Here is a 20,551-nt window from a genome sequence, read left to right as displayed (position 1 = left end):
TCACCAATGGAGTTGACGACCAGAGAAGGGGTGGTGGTAAAATCCCTTATTGTTTGGCATCGACATCGGAGGAAAGAAAAAAATAAAGATACAGAAAAAAAGAAACGAAAAAAAAAAAAGAAAAAAAAACAAAGACATAGAAAGAAGAAAAAGAAAAGACAGACAAAGAAGAAACGTGGTGGAGAAACAATAAAAGTGAAAAAAATAAACAAAAGAAATTGAAAGAAGAGAATTAATAAAGAGGGATTCAAATATTCAGGGAAGAAATTTTACTATCTTACTATTTTATTAAAAATCTTCTCCCTTTACTAACTAATTTTGGTGAAGCCTAAAATGTATTTACATTAATGTCCTTTTTTCTATTCATACTAAAAATAATTACAAGGTTTATTAGTAATTCCACAAGCAAAACAATCAGTGATCTAGAGTTCGAGACTCAACTATAATGTATTATTATGAATTTTTCTCATCATTAATTTTCTCTGGTTGTTTTATATAAAAAAAATATAGTTCTTTTTAGTCTCATATCTTAGAATTGACAACACTATGATCAAAGAAGTTTCTATAAATATTTTAGGATGACGATGTTAAAAAATATACTTTTTTTAATTTTTTTTACTAAGACAAGTATAATATTAAATTAAAATAATTTTTTTCATAAGAAAGCCCGTTATAGTAGTTTGTTCCTGGGATTCTCTAACGCCACTATTGCATGGGTCTGACGAATCTTACCCAAATAATTAATTAATTCTTGGTTCGTAAGGGTGACACTAGAAAATCCAAACAATTTGGATTTTCAAAAACTCAAATAATTTATATATTATTATATTACACACACAACGCGTGTGCACGATCATCACACTAGTAGGTATAATAAATCTCGACTCTCTATCATGATAAAAAAAACAGAGAATAAGTATTTCAGGATGATGTTATTGATAGAAGTCAAAGGCTTATTTATAGAAATTATCTAACTAATAATGAAAATATTAAATATGACATATAATTATAATAATAATAATCATGGTAGTGATATAATAAATTTGAAAATATTATCTTTTGCTGTTAATCTTTGATTACAATGTCAAATACGATAAATCTTGATTTATTGGAATCAATTCGAAATTATTTTTTATAATTATTTTCTTTGGTGTTATTAAGATGGATAGGTCAATGATCTGGTGTCCAAGCTGCAAGCAGTCCTTGCTGAGACCTGCATTTGCAGAAATGATAGAGCGAGTTTCGATAGATAGACGAGTGTTGATGAGCAAATTAAATGGTCTTTTCCGCAACTCAAACCTCTCTAGTTTTGTCGTCGATGCAGGCATTGGCAGCAAAGGTGCTGCAGGAGACCTGCAACTACATTAGACGCTTGCACTGGGAGGTTGATGACTTGAGCGAGAGGCTATCTCAGTTGCTTAAGGAAACCAGTGGCGACCAAGCGGCCATCATTAGGAGCTTGCTCATGTGATGCTTCACTGTTAATTTGCTTGTTAGATCGAATTACTGATTAATTTTGCTAGTACTCTCAACTTTTTTTTTTTTTTATCTTAAAATGCTTTGTTGAATCAAGGATCATACTGAAAGCAGCTACACAAGTCTACTTACTGTTTCAATTAGCTCAGACCTCAACTTGGGGAACCTAGCTAGACGATATCGTGAGTCACAAGAGGAACCCAGCTTGGTAGTTTGAGTTCAATTGAATTGAACTGTTTGGAGTTTAGTTGAAGAAGAACAGACTTTGTGTAACTACACAAATTCAAGTCAGGAAAATAACCTTTTGTATTTTCCTTTTGTAATACCGAGTAAAATTACTTGCAATAAATAATCTTTATTTACGGACTATCCTTATACATGTTCATTATACCTTTTTATTTTTCTTTTTATCAAAATATGTGATATATTTAATATGACTAATAAAATATAATCATTTGTTTGTAAAACACCCCCTAATTTCTTTGAATCTTCATATCCAACCCTTGAATTCCTTCTTGCTCATTCTTAGTACCCTAATTAGGACTAACCTCGGCCAATTGCTCCGGCCCAAAAAATTGTAGGCCTGCTGGGTTAGTGTTAAACATATAAAATTATTTTTTTAAAATTTTATATTATTTTATATAATTTAATATTTAGGTAAAAATAAAAGGGCATTTTTTTTTATCTATGAAAAAAAAGAGTTCTATTATATAAAAAAAATTTCCTTTTCTATTTTGGCAAATAAATCCAAATTACTAGACTGCCCTGCCCTGGCCCTGCCCTGCCTCCTCGTCTCGGTCCTCCTCGTGAAACCGAATCGCCCACTCGTCGCTCCCAAGCCGGATTTCCCTCTTCATCAGGCGATCAGCGGCTACGCAACCGGCTCAGAAGAGAAAGGATTTCGCGGTGGAATCCGACGATCAACAGTAGACTTCCTTCAGGTTCTCCTTCTGTTCTAATCTTACTTCAGACATTTATTCTCATCCTTTTCTTCCCCTACTTGGCGCATCCGAACGGGATCGGCGAGAAACCGATCGATTTTGAAAAGATTCGGTGATTTCCTCCCTTGATTTTTTTTTTCTATGTTCATCGAAAAAAAATTCGATTTCTGGTTGCAATTTCTGTTTTCCGCGGGTTCTCGAGCACATGTCCGAGATATCAGTTGCAATCGGGTTCGGTCTTGCCGATCCCAACCTAACTCAGGGATTCGGCCGAGTTTGATCGCTATCTCAAAAGCTCGACAACTTTCAGAGCATAGTTGGCGCAGCATAACCAGATGTTCTACTTTGGCGCAGCATAACCAGATGTTCTACATTGACCGGTTGTTGGGTGAGAGGGAATGAGTGCTGTTTTAAGAAATTGATTTTTTCAGCATTTTCATTGTCTTAGGGGAGTGGGGGAATAAAAATCTCCAGCTACCTTGTTATCCTTCTTCGTCTAAGGAGACAACAAGATGGATGCATAATCAGAGTCAAACTATACACTGCTTTATTTGTCTATCTACGTAATTGAATTCATTCTGCTTAAGTAAGCGTGAGATCTTTGACAGCTCTGCAATTACCTTGATTGGATCGACTTCTGATTGGTTATTTTGCTTCAGTTAATTCTCTTCTCTTTCTCATGATCAATGGAACTTATTTTTATTGAACTTTAATATGAATTTAATAAGTTGAAACTTCAAAGCAATACATCAAGCACTTAAGCATGAAACAATTAGATCCTTTTACCCAAGACTAGATTCCTACTATTTGGGATGTTACTCAAACTTAGCTTACAATGTAAGGATTTACAGCTACTGAAGTGGTGTTCTGGAGGAAGATTATTCATTTTTCCAGCTAGGTCCAATCTGTTTGATTGTCACTTGTTTTTGAAGCTTTTCTGAGAACTTGAATTTCTACCTGGGGTTGTTCTAGTGTTTTGTGCAGGGATTGACTTTTCCCAAACTTGTACTTTTCAGGTTTTAGAATGATTGAACTTTGATTTTGTCATTTGTACCAGAGAAGAATGGTGCTAGTTCTAGCCATTGGTGATCTCCACATTCCTCACCGGGCTGCAGATCTGCCCCTGAAATTTAAGTCCATGCTCGTGCCTGGGAAAATTCAACACATCTTGTGTACTGGAAATCTGTGTATCAAGGTGCTTTAGTTCCCCTTCCCCTTTAATGAGTTGCCATATGTTATCTCTAGGACAGATTAGAAACCAAATAATGACATGATAACTTAAGTGTTGATATCTAGTTCAAAATTCAGCAACTTGCATGTGTTGTCAATTTATAATGTCAATACTTAAGCATGCAAATCTGGTTTGACTGATAATAATTAGGCATATTACTACATTTGCAGTTATATCTTAAATTAAGAGCCTGTTTTGTTTCTTTACATATACCTCTGTTTGGTTGTTATTGCTAATAATGCATTTCATGCGTCCTTGTTTTTGGCCTACTTGCTTAGTGCTATGCTTCTCTAGTGCTTCTAGAATTTTAAGATTCAATGTTTTGATTGAATGTGATCTAGAATCTATATAGAATTGGTTATAAGATTAGCCAACACTAGTAGTGTGAAACTCTCTGAATCTAGCAACAAGGGGTCATTGCGATCTAGAGACAGACCTCAGGAAGAAGTGGGACCCAGCCCAGTCGTGAATGGTCTAGAAGGATAGGAATCAGTATGGGTAAACCTAAAGTTGCTGTGTTCAGGAGATTGACAAATCATAAAAGTCAGGTTATAGAGATTTTAACCACTTCCCTCGAACACCCCACTTGCAATGGAATGGTTTAACGCCATACAACTGGCATCTCCAAGGAATAAACTTAGAATGGAAAGTTCCCTACCGCAGCCATAATTCACAGAGAAAGGGACATCATCCAAATGATAAGGAGTTATATACCCAACAACAGAGTAGGTGGGAATTGTTGAGGAAACAGCTGTGGTGGCAATAACATGAATCCCGCAGGTTGATGCAATTGAACCTGGAGAAGATAGTTTCAGTTCAGGATCGGAGTGTCATGGAGCTCATTGTCAGCAGATTGAAGCAGCTAAAATGTACCATGTGACTCAGCAAATTGGCAGTACCACCAATCTGGAAAGTGCAAAAGGTGTCAGTGTCATGGCCCAAGGGTAAGGTTGCCCGACGAAAATCGGACAGCACCTCCCTTGTAGCAGTGGCAAATGAAACCAATATACATTGCCACAAGCCTACTCACAAGCAAACTACAGCCAACACAGTTGGATGTAAACACAACCACACAGTTTATAAGCAGCTCACATGACTGGAAGTAAACACAACCACGCAGTTAATAAACAACCCACACGACTAAAACAAAACATAGCGGAAGTCACAAAATAACGATCACAAAACCACAATACAACTAACTGTGAGCAGACTCGGCTTGGCACAACAACATCAAACCAAATATAAGAAACCACAAAGCTAAACTCCATACAAAAGATACATATACACGAATAAGTCCAAAGCCAATAATGCAAACGAAAACAATAACGGAAGAAGTCGCTCGATGTGACATGAGACTGGCGGACAGGATCTCCAAGCGACTCCATAAGTCTTTTACCTGCTGCCTGGCGAAAGAAAACCAGTTTATGGGATGGTGAGTGCTAGGACTCAGCGGGTAATAGACATATAGTGCATGAACATAGTAAAAAACTAGAGATACAAAGGTATACAGTCTCGTAGGGAAAATAGCAAATACTACAGTGATATCATAGTAAATGTCCATACCTGAAACCATATCCTAAGCTAGTAATAGTAGATCAAGGATAATGAGGATCTGTCATAGTACTGCTCATAACTATAAGGGTAATATGCGAGGTATATACATACTACTAACAAGTAAGCCAGTGTCTAAGCATATGCAAAAAGTATATAAACCAGCATATGTAAGCATATCACATGGATATAATAAAACAGCTGCATAAATAAGCAATCAACAAGTAGGTATAATAATAATAGCGTATGCACATATGATCACCCCGTCCACTCCTCTGCACCACGACCCCTGTATGGTCGAGAGGCTGGATCGATAACAACTGTACTCACTCAAAGGCCGTCACTATTCTCGAGTGACCGAGTGGACATGTGCTGAGTAGCTATCTAGTTACATAGCGAAGGGGTCTCTGCTGCTCATAACTCTAGCTACCACTACCCATGAGTGGCTGAGTGTGGCATGACAGGACAAGTGGCATCTGCTCCAGCTACCACTACCCATGGTGGTCGAGCGTACGGCTCTGGCCAACGACCCTCTCAACCACAAGGGAGACATGGTCGTCGGCATGCATGCAATGTCATGATGTGCAAGATGCAGCAGTCATCATATATATAAACAGAAATCAGGTATGCTACATAAAGTTAGCATGCTCAACAAGGTATATGAATAAACAACAATCAAAGCAAGTAAGCATGGTATCTAGTATCCATATATCTAGTATCTAGTATCTAATATCTGGTATCTGCTAAATATCATGGATAACAACGAGAGACTGCATAGACATAGAAATGAGTATCTCAAAGATCAAGTGGATAAGCATCAAGCATAGAAAAAATACGAGTGGATTTAAGGTAATACAGCAACTATCCGAATATATAGCTCATACACTAAGGTGAAAGTACTAAAGAGACAAAGCAGGAAGTACCCGCCTTTATTGTGAAGATCGTGCCAATACAACTCCCACATCGAGACATTTGTCTCAAATCAAAGTCCTGCACTAGCATGCACAGTATAGCTAAGTTTTATCATAAACAAAATAGCTAAACATAATCCTAATCTGATTAGGAATCCACATTTTAATCCCATTTAATGATCCAACATTTCTTTCCCAACTAATCTCCTTATGAATTAATCCAATTCAATTAGTTAACCATTTTTTTAACATATTCCAATTATCCAATCAAGACATGAACTGACAATCCAACTAATCCATTCAATACTACCAACAAGAAACCGTATAAATCCAAATAAATCAAGTATTACGCATCATAAACCCTAATTAATGATTTACCTCAATCAATCTAATCCACAATCAATCACCACTAATCACGATATCAATCTAATGATTCTAATAACGATCATGAAACAATCTACATCAACCAATCACCAATTAACCATCATGAATCAATTAATCCAATACGACTTAATAAATTTCTATAACCAATTAACCAATCATTCAATCCAAGATCTTCCCAAATCAACTATTAACCATGATAGAGAAGTGAATGAACCAAAACTTACCCAATCTGAATGCACCGTTGCTAACTTACGATCGGATAACTCTATTGTCGGTAGCTGTGGCCGAAACTAAAGTGAAGTTGCTGTCCTCCAAAACAGATACCCCCAAATCAGCCCTAAGAATAGTTCAATCGCTCAAATAATCTTCTAGGGTTGATTGTTTACCTCGCAGCAAGGGGTCACTGTGATCGGTACTGAGGGTTCGAATGTGTAAGGGTGTACGACGGGTAGATCTGGTTGTCTGCAATGCCCTCTATGGCTGAGGCTATAGCTAATGACTGTGCTGCAACTTTGGCGAAGGATTCCCTATGACGATGAAAGGGAATAAAAGATCTGCCAGCGATGAAAGGAGAAGGGAGGAAGGCTAACACTTGTGGTAGCCGTGACACTAACTACTGCTGGTGGCGCCAATTGCGGAACTACCCTGGTGAAGAAATCGCGGCATCAATGATCGAGAGGTGATGTGCTAGTGAGATCGAGGAGCCGAGCGGCGCAGATGCGTGAGATCGGCAGAAGATGGAATCGGGGAAGGGAGAGGTGCCTGCCGGCAAGCTAGACTCCCTGCTCTCCCATGGTCGGCGACTGGCTCGCGAGAGAACGGTCAACGTCTGCGGTCAGAGGCGGCAGTTGCGTCGGATGTAGGGCGGCACAGCAGGATTACAATGCCAGGGCGATTAGCGCAGGTAGACTGTGACGCGATCCGGCTCGAGGAAGAGGAAGCGTGCGTCGGGTGAAGGAGGAAGAGGCTGGTGATCAAGTGGCGGCACTCTCACTGGCCGGCAGCGTTGCTCGTGGCTGTCGATGTGGCGACGATCCACAACAACCGGCGATGACAATTGGTGCGGCACAGCATTAGGGATCGAAGGAGAAAGGAAATCGACGAGTAAAGAAAAAGGGCTCAGGTGAAATAAGAGGAGTTTAATCAAACTAGGGATTTAATAACCAAATCTTAACCTTAGTCTTAATCAACTCCTACTTTAATGGGTAATCCAAATAGACTTTCTCCTTCCCTAATAGATCTATCTCCTTAAAATGTGTCATACGAATTCCATTTAAATCCCGAAAAATTTCTAAAAATTTCCAGAAAATCCAATAAGGTTATTATGATTTGCCGTATCTTACCGTCAGTGACGAAGTTGATAGTCCCACCTACTTTAGAATTCCAACAACCTCTTGAGAGGATACAATGGAGGGAGATGCCGAAGGAGAAGCACCTTTTGTAGTGACAATGCAAACTTCCATTGAGTAGACTAGCTTGGCCATTAGAGGGAACTAAATGTGGAATGATTGCCACTTGATATCATTTGAGTATAAGATCAATGGACAAGAAATAGCCGAGCTACTCCTAGAAAACCATCTCATTGAGCACCATTTTGCAAGCTTAGGAATTCAAAGCTGCAAGAAGAATGAGAGGCTGGAGGATAAGAAAAGGATGCTGCAACCTCTGCATAGCTACAACTGTGAGAGGGAAGTTGGGAGCCTGTCATGATACTGGACATTGAACTAAGTCAAGAGGAAGAAGCAATATTATCACTGGAGCAACCCTCAATACTCATACCTGTTATCCAACTGACAAAGTAACTTTTAGCTTTTATATTAGCCAAGATTTTCTCTTGGTTATGTTTTTTTGAAAAAGTATGGATTAACAAATTCCTTAACAAGCTGCATCTGCAGATGTTGATAAAAATCAATCCTTTTTGCAATTTGAATGTATTGTTTCATCAGCACGGCTACTTTCCGGAAGCTCCGAGTGTCACCCAACTACTATATTTTCACTTCATTCATGAGAGCATTCTAAGAGTTTAACATCTGTGGAATGTCCAACAAGGATTTATCTTAGCTTTTATTTTATTTTATTTTTTCTTTGAGAGCTTGATTTCTATGCTTTTGCATAACCTGATGTTGCTGTCTAATTTGTTCACAAGTACTCTATGCTCCAAGATATCATTCTTTATACTGTTTTCTTCTTGTATGCATAGGCAGCAATTTTTCATGGGTGATTAAAAAGTGAAGAATTTGTTTTATCATAATTCTAGTTTTCAAAAATAGTTCTATGAATATGAATTATTATTTTCACTGTCCACATTCCTTGACTTTGACAAAATCCATGAATTGCATCTTGTAGGAAGTTCATGAGTACTTGAAAAGCCTTTGCCCAGACTTGCATATTACTCGAGGTGAGTATGATGAAGATGCTCGTTATCCAGAAAACAAGACTCTCACTATAGGTCAATTTAAGCTTGGGCTTTGCCATGGTCATCAGGTTTGTTTTCCTCTGGTTAAAGTGAGCAGCTTTTTATGTATTCTATTTTGATTGTTCAATTTATATACCCACATGTTTTTTTAAAGCGTCCATTCTTTTCATTGATTCCATAGGTATGGCATCTCTCTAAAGTTTCATTTGTTAAATTTAACATCATTATATGGGTTAAGACACTCTAGGGTAACATGGCAAGCAATGTGATGACGTTGAGTTATTTAACCAAATATGGAGAGAGGAAAGTGTGCAATTTGCTTGGAAGGCTTGGTATTTGCTTGGAAAGAGATTATGGAATAGATTAGTTGGAAGATCAAAATGAGACATTTTCTTCCTAGTCTTGTCCTAAAATGAGAAGGAAATGGGGATGGCATGATCCCTAATTTATCCTTCAATTTTTAGCAACAAGGTAACCTCCATCTAGACTAAGTTGTCCTCATGACATTGCTATCATGGTTTAAAATATCGAGCCGTTCCGCCTGAAACTCACGGATGGGGGACCGACACTAGCACGCGACCGGTACAACACGCGCGTGAGAAGGTCGGATAGAGAAGTTTAGATAGAGAAGTTCAGATAGAGAAGTTCGGATTATCGCGTGCGTCGCGACAGAAGGAAAAAACACTATATAAACGATGAAGACTTACTTGGAAGCATCAGCGAGGGAGATTAGGTCAGTGACGGGAGGGCAACCGGCTTAGTAGCGGCGGTGAGGTAGCAAGGCGCGAGGCATGAGGTGGTGAGACAGTGAGGTAGCGAGGCGGCGATCACATTGCTTCGACCGGTACCATAGTAAATTTTCAATTTAAGTAGAGAAATTGAAGAAATTTGGGATCTAAATCGTGAGTGAGATCGCGAGCAGAGAAGGTGATGGCGAACGATAGAAGAATCGACGAAATCACGATTCACAGATAAAATGGAGAGGGTTTTATTAAAAACTTCAATATAACAGTTTTAATTAAAACCGTTATATTAAAATAAAAAATTTATTTATATGTTATAATTTATAACTGTTATAACTATTATAACAGTGTTATATTAAATTTTTATAAAAATGTATATATATAATTATATAATATATTATTTAATATATATAATTTCTAGTTAATAATTAATTATTATATAAACGATAATTATATATATATAAATTAATATTAATTAAATAAATTGTTAATTAACTAATATAATTATAATATATAAATTTATTTTTATTAATAATAAAATATTTAAATTTTAAATTCATATTTGTAATTTATTAAAAATCAAATTAAAATTATATACATAAATATGTAATATATTATTTAAAATATATATAGTTTCTAATTGATTATTATATACATTATAATTAACTAATATAATTATGATATATAAATTCATATTTTTATTATTTATTATTAAAAAAATAAAAAATAAAAATATTTTAGTTAAAAAAATTTGAATTTGTAAGTTATTCAAAATTATATCTTAAATTAATTTTATAATTAAAAATAGTTTAAAATTTTAAAATAATTTAAAATCTATAAATAATATAAAAAATATATAAATGATCAAAAATTATTATAAATTTTAATCTTTTAAATAAATTTAATTTTTCAATGTAATATAAATTATAGTATTTAATATACAAATTATATAGAATATTTATAAACAGAATTATATAAAGTATAGTATAATATAAATAGATCACCAATTTCCTTTTATATGAGTTGGAGTTTAACAAAATTAATTTAGTTAATTTTATTTATTTTTCATGCATGGAAGTTTACATCTCTTTATCAATCTTTAATTTTCTAATTAATTCATTAATATTCTCTTAAGTAAATTAACTTAAATTACTCAAATATTAGCAATTTGGTCATTTATAAGCTTAAATTTATTTACACATGTTATAGCTCACTTGCTTTTTATTTTCACTTATTTTATGCATAATTTTAGTCAATTTTTGCTATTTTTTCACATTTTATGATTAAATTGTAATGCATTTTTCCTAAGTGAATTATCATGGATTAGTATATTTTTATAAATAAAGAATTAATTAAGGAAACTAATAATTAAGTTATAAAATTATTATATATAAATTAATATTTTTAAAAAATTTATATTAAATAAAAATAAAATAAAATAAAAATCTATGAAATTATTATGAAGCTATCACAGGAATTTAGTAAAATTTATCTATTAACTATTTTTTATATAAATATCTAAATATTTTATTGCATGTATACTTAAATAATTAAATTAGTGATATTTTAGAAAATTTTACGAGGAGAATTGTTAAACTGATTATAAATTGAATAAATAATTTAAATTTTTTATTTATTAACTAATTTATAGTAAATTTTATCTATTATTATTCTCTGTATATATCTAAATTAATTATTTCATATTTACTTAAATAATTTAATTAGTGATATATTAGAAAATTTTATAAGAAAAATTGTTAAACTGTTTATTAATAGAATAAATAATTCAAATTGTTTATTTATTAGCTAATTTTTAAAAATATATAATTTTCAATGTTTTGAATAAATTTAGTTTTAAAATTATATATAAATATATAAATAGTGATTTTTATTATATAATATACAAAATATTTAAACACTATGTAGATATATATTATATAAATTAATAGATAATTAATTAAATTGATAATTAATAATATAATTATCATCTTTATTAATTAAAATTTTATAACGCATAGGTAATGATACCAAAACAACAATCATATGATCCAACTTGGAGGCATGCACTTCGATTAGAAAATCGATTTCATTGCGATATGATTGGACGTGGCGATGGGATCACACACCTAAAACATCTCTTGTTGGTGGATATCCAGATGTCTCTAAATGCTCAAAACTTTCTCAAAAAATTCGTCATGCAATGAAAGATGAACTTGATGGTAAAAAAGAATTAAAGTATAAACAACAACAACATGAAATGCTTGATAGGCGAAGCTCTAAAGAATCAATGACTTGAAGGGCGTGGTGAAGATCCAAATGATGAATTTTTAGCAGCTCTTAGTGCCTCTCGAACTCAATATGAATATGAGTGGCATATGCAACATAGTGGTGCTATAATTGGTGCTAGCGGAAGTGGCTCAGCTGGTGCTAGTGGAAGTGGCTCAACTACTACAGCAACATTGGGGAGGAGTGCAAGTGTTCGTGCTATTTCAACACAAGGTGGTATTTGTCGTTTCTTTCCTTCTATGGGACGAAGGCGTGCAGTTGATATTGCTGACATTGATTTACTAGTATTCCCAAACCAAGCTAGCAAATAGACTAAGATTGATGATGCTTATACAAAGGAGAAGAAGAAATCAATATGTCAAAGTATTGCTAAATTTTTTCATTTCAATCGAATTCCTCCCAATGCAGCAAATAACACATACTACCGTAGCATGGTGTACAACATTCAAAAATCTGGACCTGATATTCAACCTCCAACTGCATATGAAATTACTGGTCCGTATTTAGATGAACAAGTATAGGAAATCAAAACTTGGATTTTATCATGCAAGAAATAATGGGGCTTATATGGGGTTGCATTAATGTGTGATGGTTGGACAGGGCCTACACGGATGAACATTATTAATTTTCGGTTATACTACAATAGAAAGGTGATTTTTCATAAATCTGTTGACGCAACTGCAGATTATCATGATGCATCTTATATATATCATTTGATGGATAATGTAGTTTAAGAAATAGGTGCAGAACATATAGTGCAGGTAATTACAAACAATGGTGCCAACTTCAAGAGGGTGGGAGAGTTATTGGAGCAAAAATATCAAACATTATTTTGGACACCATGCGCAATACACTGTATTGATTTGATGATGGTAGATATCGGTAAACTCGATATAGGAAAGAAGGTAGTGAAAAAAGATCAATCATTAACAAAATTCCTTTATAATCATCATTGGGTTCATGGATTAATGAGGAAATTTATTAATGGGGAGATTCTACGATCAGGAGCAACTAGGTTTGCAACTCACTTTCTCCTATTAAAATCATTATTTCAGAAAAAAGTCAGATTGAAGGTCATGTTCACTTTTGAAGATTGGGAAACCTCTCGATACTCTAGTTCTACTAAAGGAAGGGAGGTACAAAAAAAATTATTATATTTGCTAGATTTTGGGACTATATTTCAGATATTCTTATAGCAGTAGAACTCTTGTAGGTCGTTTTACGTAAAGTCGATATGGACAAGAAGCCACAAATGGGCAACATCTACCATCTAATTCATGAAGCAAAAGAAGAAATTAAGAGACATTTACAATCACCAACCAAGTATTAATATTATATTGATATAATCACTACAAGATGGGACAACCAAATGGTAAAACATATTCATTTGGCAGGTGCATATTTCTATGATACAGAATTTTTAATATTGCTATTAATAATTATATATGCTTAATTATTTTAGTTTATTTTCTCAATCCAGCATATTAATACCGTTATAATCTTGCCACAAATGAAGATCTATTAGTAGTTCTCAAAAAATATAATATCAAGACTCCAAAAAAATAGAGAATTAGCTGCTGAGGCTATTAATGAAAGTCGATTATTTCGAGAAGCATATGGTTCTTTTAGCGATTCTTTTGCAGTGTCATGCAGATATAAAATGGATGCAGGTAAATATAAAAAAAACTATTACTAATTATTGTCAACAAATATAAATATTGTTTTAAATTTATTTTTATTTATCTTATAGCTGAGTGGTGGTTACAATATGGAGGATCAGTCCCAAATTTAAAAAAATTGTGGTACAAATTCTCTCACAAACGTCTTTAAATGGTTGCGAAAGAAATTGGTCAACTTTCTCCCTTATTCATACAAAAGTACGCAATCGTCTTTCTTATCGTCGCTTGGAGAAGATGGTCTACGTTCATTATAATATGCGTCTTCAACTAAGAGCGATAACAGAAGAACAAGAACAGGAAAAACAAGAATCTAGTTATGTAGATCCATTTGATATTGGATTTGTCCAAACTGAGGATGATCCAATGATGGATTGGTAGAGCGCCGTTGAGGCTGAGAATCCCTTACTTGATGAAATTGGAGATCCACCAAGACCATCTCAATTTCTTACTCAAGAGATTGAAAAAATACAAGCTAGAGGAGATGTCAGTGAAGAATATAATGATGAGGCTTTTGACCAAGAATTTCGATTTTCCGGATCACGACCGACACATTCTCAAACATCTCAACCTCAAACTCAACCAAAGTCGGTAGATAAAGACAAAGGTAAAACTCCTGCAATTTTTACTAAAGAGAAAAGTCAAAACCCTTGCTTTTAAAGAAAGGGGTCAATTAAGAATTAGTAAAAATCCACTCAGTGCAATTGATGAGCAAGAACATGATGATAGTGATGAAACATCATCACCTTCTGACACTATAGTCCGACGAGAAGTTCGAAATGACGATAGTGATGTCAATAGCAGTACAAGTACTAATGGAAGTGGTGGCAGTGGTGATGCATCTGGTAGTTGTAGCACTTATGTTCTTCGTACTCCGGCACCGGAGCCTTGGACATGTGAGATAGATTATACACATGCAACCCAAGATGATGATCACGGAAGTAGAATTATTAAAACTCAGTATCAACGTCGATCTAAGTGTGACAAACAAAAGAAAGCTCATAATTATTAAGATATACGGGAGAGTTAGCTGACATTGATTCTAATCGAAGTTCATCATACTCTCAGCCTTCTTATTATAGTTCGGATGCATCATATGGTGATCCATTATATCAGAGCTCAGGGACGTATGCTTATCCTTATCCTGTGCTTGTACCTGTACCAGTTCTAATTCCAGTAGTGCCAGTTCAAATTCAACTTTCAATGGTCAATCGAGATATGCTAATGGACATGTGGAGAAATCAATATCAATATTGCATGTCATGGGATTATTATTTAATCTGGGTATTGGAAAACTATAGAGTTGATTTAAGCAAAATGTTGCAAAAACCAATGCTTCCATCTGATTCACGTCACTCCTTTTGGTATTAGTAAGGTATTGTATTATGATATATCAATTTTAATTTGAGTTGTTCATATATTAATTTTCTTTAAAGAAAAATATAATTATTTGTTTTTGCCTAACATTTATATTTAAAAATTAAAAACTACCGAAATTGTATCGGTACGGCTCGAAATTTTAAACCATAATTGCTATACACTACTATACTGACAATCATTATCCGCGTACCTGGATGCATCAGCAACAACTCCATCTCGCAAATAGATGGTAGAAATGATAGGGAAGCAAGCAGCAAGGAGACCAACAGTGAGAGGCTGGGGTAGGGTGTTGGGGAGCATGGCTATGATCCCTTACCTTATTGTTTCCTCACCTCACCCATTGCTTCTCTCTTGATCAGGAAAGTCAGCATGAGGATCTTGCCAATAACACTGAGAGACAAAACAATTAGGTTATGGCAAGATTAACATTGTAGTTAGTCTAGCTCTTTGAGGCATAATTTCAAATAAGATAATGTTCCTTGCTGGAGTTTGATTAAATGAATATTAGTTTTGGTACCCTATTATGTTGAGTATTGGTATTCTTCAAAGCATTTCCACATCAACTCAAATGATTTTTATTCTATAACTCCCTTCTACTTAGCTTGCTTACCTCCAATAATAAATTTATAGTAACTAGGTGTTGTTGAATTAAAATTGAGTAAAGTTTTGAAATATAACAAACATCTCGATGTGTATCTCTTCCTTTTACCAAAATGAGTGTGATGCATTAGATAAGAACATTAATTGTCAAGTCCTGCCCAAGTTCAACCCAGAGTGGACGTTATCTATATGTTGTTATCTATAGTAATGTCAGAGCAAATATCAAATTAAATACTATATCTCAAAGAAGGAATACAACTGACGCGACCATCTAGATAAAGATCCTATAACATAAACACTAGAAAATGAACACAAATGTGTATAGTGAGATTTAGGATTAAATGTGCTTGAATTATTTCTTGAGAAGAATTCAAATAGCAACAGCATTTAGAATCATTTTCTTAATCCAACTTTATATCATCAAGAATAAACCAACTGCTACTGTTAAGTTACCATCATTTTACAAATTATTAGCTATAAACCAATTGCCTATGTCAAATTATCACCACTGCTACCACCTAGCTGGTTCAATGTTATCACTATTTATTAAGCTTATGATATCATTATTTAGTTAACTTTCAGATATCACTAGTTCAATAAGCTTTGGACTTGCATTAGCATAATTAGAATGGAGACAGGTACAAATATAGAATATAGATTTTTAAACTTTGGCATCACGCTTCTTTGCAACTGTTAATGCTCTGGCTAGTGCATTTTCTCTTCCCGTCTCCTCTCTTTATAGTGTTATCTTCTCGTGACTGTTAGACATAATCGATGAGAGAGAATGTTCTGTCTTGATCAATACTGCTGGTTGGTGTTTCTCTTCTTCTCCTCCCTTCTCTTTTTAGTGTTTCGTAATCCTGTGATTAGCATACTGAAATGAAGGATGAGCTGTGGAAAGAAAATGTTTCCTTAGTTCTGAGCAAGGACAGATTCTTCCTCGCTTGATACCACCAAAACTATGTCAACACGGACAACATAGTGATATTGACTGGTGTAACACAATTTCAATATCAGTCAATGATCAAACCAATACATTTCAGCTATTCTAATCCATATTGATCAACATGTGAAGCCATGGTTTTGTAATACTATTATTAGTGCACGCTACCAACTTTATATTTTGCTCATGCAGATTGTCCCATGGGGTGACTTGGATTCATTAGCCATGCTTCAGCGGCAATTGGATGTGGATATCCTTGTGACTGGACATACTCATCAATTCAAGGCCTACAAGCATGAGGGTGGTGTCGTCATAAATCCTGGCTCTGCAACTGGTGCATATAGCAGCATTACCTACGATGTCAACCCGAGTTTTGTACTGATGGACATCGATGGCCTTCGCGTGGTGGTCTATGTCTATGAGCTGATTGATGGAGAGGTTAAGGTGGACAAAATCGACTTCAAAAAGACTGCTGCTACCCAATCTGCTCATTGATTTTTCATGTTAACCTAGAATATGGCGTTCTGTAAGGGCTTGCTTGAATGTGCTGACGTATCGGTTATGTGATTGAACATGAACTATGGATGGTGAACTTTCTCAATTTGGTTTCATAAGTTCATTTTGTAGTCTGAAGGTGTACGAAGCTCCACTTGACGTTTTAAGGTGTTCCACTTTCTTTTCTTTCAGCAGGGAGCTTGTGGATAGAGTTATTATATCAATAATTATAAAGTGGATGGCTGTTTAAATCTTAATAATTTGGAAAATTTTAGCTTATTTCTACATTGTGCATTTACTCATTATACATTCTAGCAATTCATTATTGTTTAATTGATTGGAAAAATGATATGAAATCAAACCATTAGTCAGTATGCATCCTGCTACATGCACTTATTCAATTCAATATTTCATTTACTTTGATGAAGCATGCATAAAAGATAAAGGCAAAAAGATTAGTATTAATGCTTTCTGTAATTCCGAAAGCATGCTTTTGACAACGACTATACTTTATGGTGTAAATGAGTAAATTACATGAGTTCATCTCAAAATGATAAGAGCTTGAAAAATAAATTTAATATTTGACACTTGATCCTGTGTTAAAATCGTATATACATATTTATACAAAAGGACAAATGCTGATTCCGAGAATCCTCACACGACCGATGCCATAGCTATTTATAAAAAGATAAATTAAAAAATTGAACAGATAATCAAATGGAAGGATGAGAGATAAATTAAAAAATCGAACAGAACGTCATATGAGAAGGTATTTTTATCGATGTTATCAAAAATCGATTCTTATTCATTTTTATAAATCTATCCTATGATGACTAATTCGATTATATCCTATGACTAAATCTACCTTTATCTTTGATTACCACTCTCTTTTTATAGCTTTTATCGAGTAATGATATTCCTTTTATAACCGCTGATACTAGATGTTAGATGTGGACCCTGAGCTGACGTGGAAGATAGAGTTAAGATGAGACGGTGGTTCAAATCAAGGAAAGATGACTGTCAAATGATCCCCTTTTTAAGGGCTCGACTCCTAGCCTATTTCAGAGGAGTCTATGACAAGGTCGACCGACCCTTGAGATCGACCGGACCTTAAGATCGGTCGAGCCTGAAGAACCTGGCGCGTCGTAACAGGACACTTGGCACATATATGCCCTTGAGACGCCCGAGTTTAGTAAGTCCATTTGGTAACATACCACTCTGCCAGAAGACCGTCCGGGAAAATATTCATCCAGGCTTCAATAGCCCAATTCTCTACTTAGCACACAACTTAACACACCTCCAGGCAAGCAATATGGGACAAGACAAACACATGGATTTTATTGTTCATTCCCCCGTCCTCCTACATATGGGTGACTCGGCATAAAATCGATTAAGGGTATGCTCCATATTTTGGCCTATGTAAAGCATGCAAGACGAATCTCAAAAGATAACTAGCCGGGTTTGCGGAGTTCGAAATGTCACCACGAGGATAAGTCCCCAAGCACAAGGATGGTCGATCATGGAACCACCCGGACCTAGAAGACTTGGTTCGCCCTTACTATATCGCCAGATCTCCGGCATCATACAATATTCATATTAGGGCGGTTCCCAATGCCAGCCAGTCTTATAGAACTCAAGGTTCCATTTATCACCCTCTGTCAATATATGGGCGAGCTAGCTAAATAGCTGGCCGAGGTATATTCAGGAGATAATATTATCAGAGAATCATAACAGTCTGTCAAAAAATAATAACCGTGTGTCAGAGAATATTCCTCTATGATAACATGAGTATTCAATAGAACCTTCCTCGAACATGACCCTACACTGTCCGTTATTTGACACTTTATTATAGTATATTCCTCCAACCATCTTATTAATGATGTCAGTTACAAAAGGGCACACACGGGAAACAAAAGATTCCTTGGATGGTAATTATATGCCTCCTAGGTTGTACATATTCCCTTAATCGACAATTGCTGACACCTGATGCTCCCTGTCATCTTATGATTACGGAGGTTACAGAAGTAGTATATAAAAAAGGGGGGGGGGGGGGGGGGGCCTCTCTGAGAAAGGTATGCAAAAAATACTCTTCGTGATGTTCACACGCATGCTACTATTTAATTACTGTTCTAATTTCTGCTCGGGCAATACACTGACTTGAGCGTCGGAGGGCTTTCGCCATGGACCCCTTCCCTGGTGATTGGTGTTGATGTTCTGTTGTCTTGTTCAAGTGTGTGCAAGAAGCTTCCCACACCAGCCCATAGTTTTTCGATTCAATCCTGAGGTCTTCACCCAGTCAACGTTGCAACCACCTGCCCAGCGCGCTATCTCTAGCTCTCAGACAAAACCAACCGCCATTAAATTCTATTAATGGGCATAACATTTGCCTCTCCACGTAACAACTAATATTTATCATTATTGATAGTCTTCATTACCCATCATTCCTTCCAAAATGTAGCACAAGATATAGTTGAGTTGGTTATCACATGACAGATTTACCGAATTGAGTAAGGGTCGAATCCTGAAAAAAAATTGAGGAATTACTCTCTCTTATGATGATTAGCTTCGATTTCCTAATGGTAGTTGTGAGGGATGCTAGGGTGACGAATTTTACATTTTACAAAATTCCTTCCAAAATGCATCACCTTTGCGTTAAGCCATTACCATGCATGTTCTTGAAATCCTTTGGCTATTATGTGTCCAATTTATGTTTCTTAATTTTCTGACTCCTTAATTGTAGATTATAGATATACTGTTGTTATACTGCCTAACTCTTGTCCGTGACTCTTATAGACATCTAGATCATTTCTGGACACTCCGCAAACTAATCAGGCATAGGAATCGAATAACATATCAATCCTATCCGTATATATATAATTTGTGAGCCCCTAATGTTGGTTTAGGATATAAGGTTTAGAGTTTAGGCTAAAGTAAGTGAAAATTAAATTAATAATAATAATAACATTAGGTACTCACGGATTGCTCATAGATGAGTTTACAGGTTAACAAAACTTTCTCTCTATATATAGGGATAATGTGTTTCACACCCATCTGTGAGCACCCTGTGAGTATGTGGTGTTATTATTATTATTATTATTATTATTTTATTTTCACTCCCTTTTACTTAAATCCTAAACCCTAAAAAAAATTAACAAGGGGAACTCACAAATAAGTGTGCAACATAAGAACATCTCTAACCGGAGTTTTTTATGAGTTTTTTAATTTTTCTCTATTGATGTGTCAATGAATAGTAAAAAAGGTGGGTCAAATATTTTGGATCCGCTTCTTAATCTCTCTCTTCTGTTTTTGACGGGGCCATAAAAAGGCTCCTCTCCATTGGAGATGACCTAACATTTCCTTGTATATACACACACACACTCAGTCGTGGGCAATGCCATAGACGGAGGGGGCGCAACATATATATATATATATATAATCCTGTCCGATAGCTAAGTCGATGGGCGCTGGGGAGGTGGCGCTCCTGTTGACTGGTCAAAGAAAGGCGTAGATCTCCCGCT

The 20,551-nt window shown here is 35.2% G+C and overlaps 1 protein-coding gene across 2 annotated transcripts; it reads left to right on the top strand.

The window, feature by feature from the left end:
* The first annotated feature begins 2,242 nt into the window (after positions 1 to 2,242).
* LOC122041650 (vacuolar protein sorting-associated protein 29) lies at positions 2,243 to 17,290 on the top strand. 2 transcript variants are annotated; one of them, XM_042601410.1, is made up of 4 exons: positions 2,243 to 2,417; positions 3,475 to 3,612; positions 8,841 to 8,978; positions 16,731 to 17,290. In XM_042601410.1, the coding sequence occupies exons 2-4, from the start codon at positions 3,481 to 3,483 to the stop codon at positions 17,031 to 17,033; spliced, it is 573 nt and encodes a 190-aa protein (XP_042457344.1). In that variant the 5' UTR covers positions 2,243 to 2,417; positions 3,475 to 3,480; the 3' UTR covers positions 17,034 to 17,290. The 2 variants fall into 2 exon arrangements, with proteins under 2 accessions (XP_042457344.1, XP_042457343.1); XM_042601409.1 differs by having other exon boundaries at positions 3,434 to 3,612.
* The last annotated feature ends 3,261 nt before the right edge of the window (positions 17,291 to 20,551 follow it).

Source organism: Zingiber officinale, chromosome 2A (genome assembly GCF_018446385.1).
Source record: "Zingiber officinale cultivar Zhangliang chromosome 2A, Zo_v1.1, whole genome shotgun sequence".
NCBI lineage: Eukaryota > Viridiplantae > Streptophyta > Magnoliopsida > Zingiberales > Zingiberaceae > Zingiber > Zingiber officinale.
The sequence above is the reverse complement of the archived record's forward strand: the minus strand, read 5'-3'. Positions and strand labels throughout refer to the sequence as shown.